The 13,818-nt window shown below is 37.9% G+C and overlaps 1 protein-coding gene across 3 annotated transcripts in view; it reads right to left on the bottom strand.

Annotated features, from left to right (window-relative positions):
* Positions 1 to 13,818, bottom strand: part of mast1a (microtubule associated serine/threonine kinase 1a) — a 67,902-nt gene that overhangs the window by 31,457 nt on the left and 22,627 nt on the right. For all 3 annotated transcript variants that reach the window (XM_044114658.1, XM_044114657.1, XM_044114659.1), the window contains 3 exons: positions 5,401 to 5,489; positions 3,050 to 3,125; positions 2,506 to 2,578 (listed from right to left, as the gene is read on the bottom strand). In XM_044114658.1, coding sequence (XP_043970593.1) covers positions 2,506 to 2,578; positions 3,050 to 3,125; positions 5,401 to 5,489 — 238 coding nt within the window. The remainder of the gene's footprint in view (positions 1 to 2,505; positions 2,579 to 3,049; positions 3,126 to 5,400; positions 5,490 to 13,818) is intronic.

Raw genomic sequence — 13,818 nt, forward strand, 5'->3', positions numbered from 1 at the left:
CAAACGAAGGTGTCAAATCCCGTTGCTAACATAAACACAGAAACTATAAATGTCTGGGCAAGGTGACAGTTCATCTATTAAATTGACTGCAGAGGAAAGCATAAACTAAAAGCTGGAGTATAGACATTTTTATAAGCGTATTTGTGAGCCTGCCTTTTTATTATTAAATTGAATATTACTTCAGATTCTTGTGTAACTTTTCTAAAGGTTACCTTAAAAAGTGAACTATTATTGTTACAAGTTAATTTTCTAAAGTACATAAAAGTTATTGTTAGAGAAGCTCAAATGTGAAAAATTGGACTGATGTTGATATGCATTACTGCTGTTATGTTAGATTTACCAATGTTTTATTTGATCTTTTTTTTATCCGATTACTCAATTAATCGTAAGAATAATCGATAGATTACTCAATTACTAAAATATTTGTTTACAACAGCCCTACTGAACTGGACTGGACTCCAGCTCAGAGCCAATTCAGATCAATAGATCTGCCTGCGCCTGACTCCATAGATCATCCTGGGAAAATCTTTGACTGTTCACTGATCAATCAAAACTTTAAAAAGCTAAGTACACATACTACCAATTACTGCAACCCAACAGTCCTTATAGGTTGCGATGATAACTGTGATTTGATATGTTGTATGGGTTTACAGCAGCCCTTTTATTATATATAACGTTCTCAAAGAAAAACTCCTTTTTAAAGTTCTCCTGTCATCGTTTCTGGTTAGTATGCAAGTGTCCCACTGTAGCTAATCAAGCAAGTAATGGCGCATGTCAGAACCAGCAGAGCAGTAATGACGGGGTGGAAAGGCTGGAGAGGTGTGTTGGAGGTAAAAAGACTTTGGAGAGACAGAGCAGATATCTTCAGCTTCGATAAAAAGAGTCTGTAGAGTGAATTACTTTGTTGTTGCAGTGCAGAAATTAGGAGGAATAAGCAGAAAGGATGCAGAGGAGGTGATTTTCTCCAGGATATAAATAAATGCACTGCAAGTGGACTGTGAGTTGACACATCCACCTGAGCTTCCCTTGCATTACAGTCCATTTCCTAAATGGACGATTTCAAAAAAATAAATGTGCCTTGGCAGTGTTCATTTCTCACAGAAGCCTCTTATGTTACGAACATCTTGCATTCAGACTGAGCCGATCGCTGTTTTTGTCTCTCTGTTTGCCTGAAATCATATTTCATCTCTAACTCCCTCTCTTTCATTTTGTCTCAGTTGGCTCCTTTTATCATCTTTCGGTGCCTCTCTAGAGATTTAGAGATGAAAAGAGAAACCACTTGCAAACACAACGATTGGTTACATTTCCTTTCAATTACCTCTGCTGCACTTTTTTTTTTCCTGAAACGCTAAGATATGAGTTGCAGCTAAGCCAGGTCGATCATATCTTAGCAACTGATTAGATATTTTTAGCTCTGCTTTACATGCGTTGCATGTTCTTGCGAGTCAAAAGCTTTGAGAAGAAAATCACCCAAGACTCACTGAAGAAAACACAAAGTCAAAGAACGCTTGAGTGAACATGTTTGTGTATCTATGGCAGTCAGCTGCAACTGCGGCATGTAATCATTTTAAAGCAAAACAAAACTATGTATCTTCAGAATGTGGATTCATCCATAGTGAGCATGCTTAAATCTTTAACATATATGCAAATGAAGTCTTTGAATAGAACAAATATATGCATGAGAATGATGCAAAACTTTTCACTCAGAAATAAGAAAGCTTCTAAGATCAGGATTTTTGGAGTTAGGTAGAAAGATTAGTGTGGAAGAAACTCAGATCTCTCTCGCTTTCATGTCAGTTTTCTTCCTGAGCTTCTCTGGTACACATGGAGATGAAAGCATGTGATCCCCGTGAGTTTCCATTTTCACACTGTGCAGAGGGAAGAGAAATTCTCTGTTGCTTTTTGATAGACAAGTTTCCTTTTACAAGGGGACACTTAGTCAGAAGGATCCTCCATTTGAGAGGGGATAAAGGGAGGTTGCTGCTACAATAATAAGACAACAAACTCAAGGGAAGTAAAGGCTGCTTTTGCGTTCTACTGAATGCTTTTTGTCAGATACCTTGGCTACACCTTATAGACAGGATAATGTGAACACAGGAGAGTCTGAGCCTCGGGTCAAAACTTGTTTGTTTGACATTTTTGCATCAACACGTCTAACATGGACCTCAATAGTTCTAATGGATTAGAAACTCTTTAAAAGAAAGTTTGTAATTTGCACATACTTTATTTGTAAAAACACAAAAATAGCATTAGTAATTTCCCTAGATTTACAGATTAAATTTCATCTAGTGTCCTCATGAGCCAGCTGTTCATGCTGGTAAGACTCTGCAATACATATAATTATATATGTGGCAAATTATGGATGTGTTGATATAAAGCAGATCACAAAAGAAAGATCAATATAAAAAACATTTTACTGTTTAAGTGTAGTATTTCAAAACAAATAAAAATCATCTTTCTTGTAAGTTAAATGAAAAAACTGTATTAATTTCTTGTTGAGCCTACCGTTGAGCTGGGTGTATTGGTGCCATATCCTGAGGAAGGCAAAGATGCCAAAGACCATCTACGCCCATCAGCCCTGACAAAAGACACAAAATTACAGTCAGAAAAGAGGATTCTTGTTAGACACCAAGAGGGGGATGAGTTCTTTTGTAACCTAATGTTTCTATTTTATTTTCATGGCAAAATACAACTGGCGGTTAAACAAGAGCAAATCCGCCACCTTCACTTCCTCCCAATCCAATTACACGTAGGATCCTTTCGTTCTTCTCCTTCGAGGCTTTCTCCAATCATCACAGAGTCTGACGCCTCCTCTGAGTGAGTAATGAGGGGCACAGTCCTGGCTCTTCGCCTGATTCAAACTGTGTCAGCCTGCTGTCAAGACATTGTCACACAGGCGTAGAGGGAGCAGGCCAGGACAAAGACGTATAGATCTGTGATAGACGATGTGTGTGCAAAAGTAACCCAAAGAACAATTTAACTGCAGTGCCTTGTGTTTTTGTAAAGCACAGGTGTAGCTACAGATGGTGTGATAAAAGGCAAAGCCAACCTTCGAGATGAGGCAAACGAGAAGTGGGCAGGTCCGCTTGGTGAGAAGTTGCGAGGGCTGTCCAGTGGACTGCTTCCTGATGAAACGCAGGTGGCGAGAACAGAGGAACACAGATCAGTCGGCAATATAAAGCAGGACATTACACTTTTGTCTCTGAGACAACTATGATCTAGCTTGCCTTTTTTAAACACTGCACTTGGACATCTACAGGAAATGTTTCTACATTTAATCTGCCAAGGTAAAGTGATGGTGAAGTTGTAGGGAAATATGAATGCAACACTAGACAAAGTTGCCAAAGATACACCCACTATGTGTTTTTTCGGTTTTGCTTTTAACTGTTGTGGTTCAGAGTCTTTTTGTCCAAGTTCAACTCAAGTCTCAAGTCTCTAATGATGGAAATAGACATTTTTCTATCTAATCGTCAAAATCTAGGACACTCCTAATCCTGTGTTACGAATCCAAACCTCTACTGTTTGTCCTTAGACCTAAATTATTACAAAAACATTCTTTAAAAGACTGAATATAAATTATTAATCCTCTTTAAATCTTAGTATTTATTAAGAGTAACATTTTAATCTTTTAGCATTTTATTTAACATTGTGTCACAGTAACACATCTCCATGTTGGAGCTTATAAAAGCAGTGAATACTAATTCAAACTTCAACACTAGATAAAATGTAAGATTTATGTGTGCAGAAAATAATGGCTAATTCTTCAGTATGTGGACAGCTTTTCAGCAAAACATCTACAAAAAACTATGGAGTAAAAAGAAATTGCTGCTTGTCTGTAAGGCTTTCTATAGTAAATAAAACAATGTTTTTTTTCATACTTCTTTCTGTTTTTCTTTCTCTTTGTCTACTGGTATCACTCTTCCACCACCTAGTAGACAACTATTTAGCAGATCTGACAGTAAAACCCCAAAAATCCCAGAATGCAAAGCAAGGTGATGTCTGTGCTCAAACTCTATAAGCAATTAGAATTATGATTTGGCACAAAAGCAAAAAACGCCAAAAGGATGAACCATTGAGTAGCAAAGAAGGTCAGGGGATTTTCAATTACTTAACAAAAATTATAAAAATATTTAAAGGAAAAATGTTTCTCTCTACATAATATCTAATAAATTGATTCTAGGAATACACAATAATTTAATTCTGAGTTGTACATTAGAGATTAGTTCAAATAATGAAAGGATGACCTGTGCTTTAGATCAAAGACAATAAGTGGTGATCTTGACTACTTTTAAAAATTGGTTTCAAAGCCAGGCTCTGTAACAGCATAGGTTTGTATCAGAGCCCCTGGCAAAGCTAATTTCCACTTCTATGATGGCAGCCTTAATGCCAGCAAGTACAACAGAGGTTTTAGAGCAACATATGCTGCCTTCAAGACGACATCTTTTCCACAGAGGTCTATGCATTTTTCAACAAGAATTTGCATAACCGCTTTCTGCATGCATATCAAAGACATGGAGAAGTTACTACAGGTGCTGGAATGGCCTACTTACAATACAGCCCCCAGCAGAAAAACTGTGGAGACTTTTGGAGTGTATGATGCCAGTCTTGCAATGTAAATACCGAAACAACTGGACCAGATTAGATCTAAAATATTGAGGAGTTTTTTTAAGAACTGCAAAGAGCTTCAAAGTGTGAACATACAGACTGTTTTGTATGTCCAATTTTATCTATACATTCTAAAATAGCAGGAGGAAAATTCTCACCAAACATGTTAGAATAGAAATTAGGTTAATGTAAATATTTGTATTTTTTTTGAAGTTGTTAATAAATGATTCCAATATTTTTTTTTTTTAAATGATACAAATAACTAGGTATATTGGTTTAATATTTTGTGAATATATTCTGCATACAGCTTGAAAATTAAGCATATAGGCTCAAATATAGATCTGTATAACATACTCTGACTAATATATGGAAACATTTTTCTAAGAAAGCTACAGTGAAATTACATCCTTTGTTTTGCCATAATTTTTGTGGCATAATTTTGACTATATATTCAATCACTCTTTGGGCTTTAAGTTAGTTGAATTCCTATCACAGATTCATACTTTAAAGATATTCAAACAAACAAAAATACAAATGAACAAAATCTAGCAAAATGAATATAACGAGTTTGGCCAAAGCACATTTTTCTTAATGTATGTTAGCTATATGGTGAAAACGGTCCTTACTATATCTGGAAAATGAAATAGTGGTAAGAAAAATCCATGCTCTCTTAGATGAATGGAAGCACAATAGAGGTAAGAATTTGCTGAGGGTTTTTTTCCCCTGTATATGTTGACATTTAGAATACATGAGATTGCCTTTATATATTGGCAGGCAGGTATATGTCTCACTGACCTATGTGTCCGGGTAATGGAGAGTGCGGCCTCGGCAGGGTGGGGGAAGTACTGGTCAGGATGAGGCTCTTCCGGTTACTGGTTCTGCAACTGGAAACAGAACAAAGAGCAAATAAGTATTTGTCTTTCCTCCATAAATCAGCTGCTGAGAAGTTGCTGCACCGATTACCCCAAGACATCCAGATTGATACCATCTGCTCTTAGATATGTCCTTACTTGTGGTTCTGATCGGATGTTTAGTAAAATCCTAGTAAACTACATGTAGGTGTAAGCATATTGCAGCATCTTTGTTTCTGCATTTCACAGGACTTTAACATCTGCTTATTCAGTAAGGAGCGACAAAGCAAGAAAATATTTCAATTCCTTAAGGTTCACCCCCTTGACAGCTGCTGCCAAGGAATTTAATGGAAGGAGTGGCGAAGGAAAGAGAGGGAGGGAAAAAAAATCGGGGAAGACGGGAGTTCACCGTAATGAAAAACTGAAATTAATGAAGCACTAAGGCTTCACATGTTGGCGCAGCAAGACTCGATGTGCCATTGGAGATTCTGACAAGAGGGCACACACACAGAAACACGGGAGTTATTGTTTCACACAACAGCTCATAAAGTGGGAAGTGAATGATACAGGTGTTATTGTCATGTACTGACTGGGATTTTTGCTTACTACTCTTTGTGGCTGTGTGTGTTTCAGCAATATCAGATGTTGCGAAGCAGAACCACTGAAAAGAAAGAAGAAGAAAAAAAAAACAAGTTGGTTTCTCATTGCATCAGCCACCAAACCTTCTCACATCTGCATAGAAAGTACTGTAAAAAGCAGAACACAAAGAGAAATCTGAACATTTAGCCACAGAGAACAAGGCGATTATTTAATGCACTTTAAATAATGTGAGAAGCCTGGATCTATCGCCTTGCATCGCTCAAAAACCTCGCCTGCATGCCTGCCTGCCTGCCTGCCTTATCTCTCTCCCTTCTGATGTCACTCTTCAGCTATTTTCTCTGGCATTCTGAGACATCAAACCAGTAGAAGGATTTTCCTGGTGGCAGTCTGCCTATGTGGGCGCCAGCTGACGGAGAGCTTGTACTCAGCCTTGCAGAACAGAAGAGGAATACATTGAAATATTTAAGGGAAGTGCATTAGGCTTTGAACAGTGAGGGCTGGAGGAGACTTAACAGCATCCCTCACTCTAGATTTTTCAATAAAAAAAGACAAGTAAAGCAATGGGGAAGAGGGAAAGACAACAGACGCAGTGAAGAGACACCAACTGCACATACTTATCTCATTTGTGTCGACCACTGATGTTCTGCTCCTACACCTGCCTGAAATCACCAGCTTATTTATTTCATCTCCAGTGTTGATAATCCACCTGCTCATCCTTATTCAGAAGCTGAGTCACTTAAGCAAACAAACATACTGCTCCAGCTTGACACCAGATCACATTCCCAGCTTTTGATTCATGATTCATCATGTATTACAGCTGAACCAGGCTTCCTGATATTTACCACCGGTTTTTAAAACATTTTAAGGTTAATCATCAACCTGCATCTTATCCAGATGGCACATCAATCTGAGGCTTGTCACTGTGAACTCTCAGTAAATCAATTTTAATTGCCATTAATAATTCTAACTTCTTCCGATGGCTGGTCGCTCTTTCTGTTCTCAGTCTGTTCTTTTACAGAGCGCCATATCCAGCTTTGCTCTCATCCTGTTCAGAGCTCGTCGAATGATCAATAATTGAAACGTGTGAAGTCAAGAACATTGTTCCCCTGTAAGTCCCAAGTAAAGAACTCAGAGCTGACAAGACTATTAAAGACAGAGACACAATGAAAGCTCCTGAGGGCAAAGCCATCTAATCTTCCCATAAAGAGAAAAGTATTTTTGCTCTACAACATTGTTATCTTAAATGAGTTCTGGAAAAGGGCATCTTGCCCAAAGCATTTGTACTGTAACAAAGGCTAAACAGAGAAGGGCTGCTCTATATTCTTGCTGCCAGTAAAGGTCAAACTACAACTTAATTTTGATTTGTTTTAAGAGAAGCATGTTATGAGGAGAAAACATGTTTGGTCATATAGGTCTTGTGTAGACCAGAGCCTGTTTACAAAGAAAAAATCTAATTGATTTTCAGTAAAAATGTACACAGAACACATCTTAGAAAGAGAGCTTCACAAATTGTTTCAAAATTCATGACAACACTGAACATTAAAAAAAAAGTGACACGGTGGTTTAGGTGAATCGGAACCTGGAGACTTTAGAGAAGATGTGTAAAAGAAAATCTTTTATCTGTCATTAGCAGATCTAGTCTGTAAAGATCACATTAGCTTTAGGTGGCTGTCAGCAAATTAAACTAAATTAAATAATAAACTTGAATGAGAACGCGATGAGTAAATTCTGGTGGAGGTGTTTGTGTAAGTGTGTTCCCGTGTGTTTGTGTCTACACGGATATAAATTACTCTTTCACAGATCTGTCCACAGCAGACTGCTCATCCCCTTTCAATCTGGCTAAGATGGCATGTGTGTTTGTGTCTGAGTGGGAAGTTAGAAAGCAGCACACTGTCGTCATTAAACCAAAAAATCTAAACATGCATGCGTCTCTGTGTCACACACAAAAAAGCCTTCGAGATACACATGCAGATCATTAAGTCAATCACTTATGCATTATTCATCTTAAATTGAAAAAAATAACTGAAGGTTTAAAAGAAACTGCAACCTTCCACTAATAGAAATTTATAACCCTAATTGGGTTCATTCAGCACAACTCTCCTCCATCTAGAGCTGATGGACCAAAAAAGAAGAAAGACGAAGAGCAGCCAGAAGGGAAAACGCGTAAGGAGGAATGTACGGCGTTGCCATAGAAACACATGCAGAGTCACACTTATAAAAAGCAAACGGTGACAAATGCAACTGTTTTCACCAAAGCTAACAGTGAGAAGCAGACGTGTCAAACAAACAAAGTATTGAAGGAGGGCATGAGGCTGAATGAGCTCCGATCGACAGCCTGCAAAGCCAGACAGAATGACGTCACCCTGCAATGAAAGCCTACACTGGTTTTTGTGAATGCCAGATTTCTAATCCATCATAATCCACCGTCTAATCCATAACGTAGACTCAATCTGTGCTGCTGTCATTCAGGAGGAGGATGATTCACTCGGTCTGGAAGTGTCAGGTGCATCGCGTGGGGGTCTGTTGATATAAGTGAACGTGTCAGTCTATCACAAGGTGCAAAGCGAGTAAGTGATTTTCTGTGTGTTTTGCAGGAATCAGGAGGTTTGTGCATCTAGGTTTTCTCATCAAAACATTAACAGAATCCTTGACAGGGCAAAGAGACACAAGACATGGAGTGGGCAGCACCGCAACACATTTATAGTGTATACATACAGAGCATCAGTACAGTATTTTCTTGAACAGATAACAGTCCGTCTGTTTGAATCAGACTGTATTCAAAAAAATTATTTTTAACTTTCACCTGTTTGCATCTTAAGGTGTTTTACACCATGGCCACACAAAGTCATCAAAGACAATCCAACCAGATGCCTCCGAAACTTGTACAATAACTTCAAAGTGCAGAAATCTTCAGGATTTATTTACAGGCAACATGACTTAGTAAGACTGTCAGACTGACACACATGTGACCTCTGCCTGTGTGTCACTAATGACAGACTGTAGTGCCACTGGTTGCTCCAGTCGGCATGCTGCGAGATGCTGTGAGGTTAAAACCGCAGTAATGACTCAAGCAGAAGCTTTGAAGAGCAATTATCCCACCGCAGGCCTACAACTGGCAATTGGGCCATCAACGTCTCTGTAAACTTATAATTCTGTTTTTTGGAAGTTGGAGAACCCCCCCAAAAAAGCTCCTGCTAAAGTCATTAAATTTTAATTTCTCCAATATTTTCTCCAGGGAACTGGCACTGGCTGTCACCACTGTGGTTCACAGTTCTCCGGTTGAGATAGTAGAGGGATTAAGTATTTAGGTACCATCTCCGATAACAAGCTTCTCCTCTGACATTGAGGGAGTGTCACTGGAGGATGCATCTTCTTGGATAACTAAACTCACCAAGATCTTGCTGACATTCTACTACTCATTCATCAAAGGTGTTTTGTCTTTCTCTATTTCCTGTTGGTAGCACTCCATCCATCTACAGAGTAGGAACTGTGAAGACGTGTTCTGAAATCATTGGTCTTTCAGCTTGCCAGTTCAGCTTTGTACATGAGCAGTCAGTAGGCTCGTCATACTCCTAATGATCTACGGTTTAAGAATGGATAAAGACGGCTAATGTGGTGCTTTTGTATTGGATGTGACCTAAACTCTATTGAAATTGCATGGTGTATACTTAAAATCTGCTAGGAAACAAAACAATTTAAATCTTCAGCCAAAATTAATCCAGAACCTTATTAATGAATATGATAGGAGTCAAGCTTTTCTGCAACTTGCTAAGAGACATTTCACATATTAAGTGTATGTATATATTTGAGCCTGAATCTCTATAAAATGAAAATCCACAAAAAATCTAACTTATATGTCCAGCTCTTGACCTCTTACTTAAGTCGAAGTTATTGATATTATTTGCTGTAAGCTTACTCCTCCATGAAAACAAAAATCATTCAAAGAAAATATTAAGAGCCCAAAGTTATAGAGATTTGTCACAGCGAGTAGTGCATGTAAGTAGAACAAGTGAAGAAAAAAATTTGAGGTTTCCTATCACTTTGTTTGTGTGAGAGATCACGACTGAACCTCCATCTGCCTGCACACGTTAGCTTGCGAATGATGTGATCTAGCGTCTGTGCATATTTAATAGGTTTTACCCTGAAGGTTATAAACTCTCCGAGTGTGTATGTGTGAGTATGTTGTCTGTCAGTCAGTGGTGTCGTCTTCTGCACTGAGTGCTGACTCACAGGGGCAGACAGGACACATTAGGTTACATCAGGCCCTCTTAAAGGTGAGTGCATGTTTTGCACCGTGTGCAATGGGATAAAACTGAATGGGATAAAAAGCTGTATCTTTAAAATGCTTCTCCGCTCAGTTAGGTTGGTTCCTGTTTGTGCATCCAATTACTCAACATCCACTGCTCTTACTGCCACAGTCCGAAACATCCTCTGGGACTAGGACTGATCCCAAATTTGGGACAGGGTCCAAATCAAGCCATGTGGCCAGATTTAACAGGCTTTAGGCATTTAAATGAAGATTGAGAGGATGACTGAGTGATGCTGACAAGCCTCAGATCTAAGAAAATGGGCCAAGCTGAGACAACAATGATAGGAGAAGAGATAAATAAAGATAAAATGAGATGAGGTGAAGAACAACATTGCCATGTTGATGTGAAAAGTTGTTGCAGGTGTTATTCACTTGGTCCTCCTGCTGCTAAGCTCGTTGGCACAGAGGGACAAAAATAGAAGATCTGGTGTTTTTCTGTCAAAGAAAGAAAGAACAAAGATGACAGAGTAACACCCACTGCATCGCTTTTGTAACAATAAAAAGCCAAAGTCATACAAATAATACAAAGTAATTACACAGGAGGTTTTTTTCAGAGCCACTGTTAATTAGTGCCCACATGACATTAATGATGGCAGGAACTATTCATTACTGCAACACAAAATATAAATGTGAAGCCTTTGAACTGCAATCAGATCATTTCAATTACTATTTATTTACATGAACGCTTGATACTTTTTCTTAAATGTTTGTTTTCAATGTGTCCTTTTTATCTTACATTTATTTTTTATATTTTATAAACATTTATTATCCTTAAGGTGGAGAAACACACATGAATTTTAATGTGCTTAGTGATTCTGTGCAAATGATAATAAACTCTATTCTATTCTATTTTGAGTAAGGCTGATGGGCTTTATTTGCCTCTCAATATAAAAATATATTTGTCCCAACAGCAAACAAGGAGAAAAACAGAAGCACATAGTGGCACCCTAAAGATGAGTAACTATTATGGAATAAAATAATTGCATGTATAAATCAAAGGCTCATATTTACATGAAGGATATTAACATTTATGCTGTAAAGTGTAATCTTCTCTACTGATTTGCCAAACAGGGAAGTGATGCTTAAATGACTTTTTTTTTTCTAAAGAAGGATTTAATTCTCCCCTACTTTCCGATTTTGTCAGAATTAAGGAAGTTAAAATAAATCAGATTTTTGCTCTGCTCAAAACCCTGGGCATTTCAATTAATGTTGTAGAAATGGTACTGAGTTTTTTTTTCTTAGTTTCCGTATCAACTTTGACATTTCAGTATTGTGACAATTCTAATCTTCAGATGGAAAGTTTCTACACTGGTGAAGGAAAGAGTGGCGTCAACCTGAGCTAAATCACAGCAGAAAAAAAAAACATTTAACTACACCTCTGCAATTAAAGGAAACTTAGTCAGCAGTGGGATGAGTAACACAATTTAGGACAAGGAAGGGCCAAATGAATATTGTTTTCAATAACAATAAATCATTGAGAGCTAGTTCCAAGTTTATTTCACACCTTTAAAACTGAGCTTTACAGTCCCACCAGGAACTATTTCTCATCCATTTATCGATTATGCAGTCATGTATCAGTTAGCATATTATAACTCTGCAATTTCAACCTGGACTTTGTCAGCTTATACACATCTCTGTAATTCTCTCCCATTCTCTTTTCTCACATAAACTGCATTTTATTAGGACAAAACTCTGAAAGAGCTGCTCTCATTAACATAATGTCCCATTTTAGTTGGCAAACAGCAAAACTGCCCCGAAATTACAACAGCACACAAGTTTGCTCATTAAAAGTATATTTTTCATAGTCGGGCCTCATTAAAACGGCAAAAAAAGGTGTGTTTCTCGAATTAAATCCTGATCCTGTTTCTTCAGCTACCAAAATGTCAGCCGCATAAATTAACATGTGCACTTTTAATTTGGCTGTATTTAACTCTACCAAACTTGTTAGATGTGATTTCATTAATTTACGATTTTACTCCCTCTGTTTGTCTCTGCGGCACATGGAAACGTTCCCTTCTAAAGTGCATCAACTAGGTGCACTTTAGATGTTGCACAAATCTTTAGATTATTGGAGCGAATGGAGGTATAGTCACATTTAAAGAAAGAGGAAAGGAATGCATTACCAATAACAGTTCTGCAGACACAGATACGATGTGTGTGCACCGCAGCCTGAAATGTGAGTGGACACCCACAGAAACAGGAAGAAACAACAGTCACCATCCTCTTCTTTTTACAGGCCAATTTTGTGAGTCTTTTCTGCATAAACAAGTTAAAGTTTTTTTGAAAAGTTTCTCGATTAAAACCCTTTGTTCACTTCCAAACAGATGATGTCAGGGAGGATTGAGCTCAGTTCAACATTTTCTTGTAAAAAATAAACCAAAAAGAAAAAAACATAGTAAATTCTCCAAATTAGTAAAACCAGTCATTCATGTGTTGGGCATGGTGATAAAATAAGAACTATTAACATGGTATCTAATGTGAAGCATAAGCACAGCACAGTTTGGGCACAGATTTAACCCAGAAGGGAACAACAATCATCAAAATATCGACTTTTTGTCTGTGACTTCTTGTCAAATGTCCTCTGAAAATCTAAAATTGTCCCCCGTCGCATAGATGCAACAGGATCCTTCCTCCATTTCAGCCTTTCATCTGTCGATTTCCTGAGTATTTGCATGACACTGTCTGTCTTGTGTTTTAATTTGTTGCTTTCTCTGAGTGTGTGTATTTCTGGCCGTGAAAGCTCTCTGCAGTGACTGTACGGAAAGAGCCGGAAAGTGCACCTGAATCACTGCAATAATGACATTTCATTTCATCCAAAAATTGTCCTCATTTGCAGGAAGTGATCTGTGGCAGTAACCTTACAGAGAAAATGAAAGCGTCTCACGGTGAATAGACCTTATTTGCATCCAGCTTGACTCTTGCAGCATTTCTAAAAGAAAGCAAAAATGTTGTGACTGTGGCTAAGGCTCCAAGGCTATGAAAAAAAACAAAAATAAAAAATAAAGACAACAGCAGGAGGGTGGGTATAAACGAATGTTCAGTGTGATGCTTATGGTTTCAAGCAAACATTACAGCAGTACATCAAAACCCTGCAAATTGTGCATCATATTTACAGACAGCATGCTTTGTTTCTAAGATTAACTGGACTTAAGTAATCTCAATACTCTCAACATAAGGACATAATTTGTGGCTATCATTTCTCATAATATTTGATAGTAACAAGAGCAAGAGTATACAGTTTTGTACTTGATGTCATCTAAAAAGGAACATATACTATGAAGGCAGCTGCTGTTTTTTGTCCAGTGACAGTTTATGACATAGACAATATGGCTTATTTCCCAAGGCACCACAAGAGCTCAAGAAATGTTACAGTGTGCTGAATTGAAATTGAAAAACTAAGCAGAAGCAGGATGGACTCTTCCGGAATTTCCTGCAGATACACAAACTCACACA

This window comes from Gambusia affinis, linkage group LG04 (genome assembly GCF_019740435.1).
Source record: "Gambusia affinis linkage group LG04, SWU_Gaff_1.0, whole genome shotgun sequence".
Lineage (NCBI taxonomy): Eukaryota > Metazoa > Chordata > Actinopteri > Cyprinodontiformes > Poeciliidae > Gambusia > Gambusia affinis.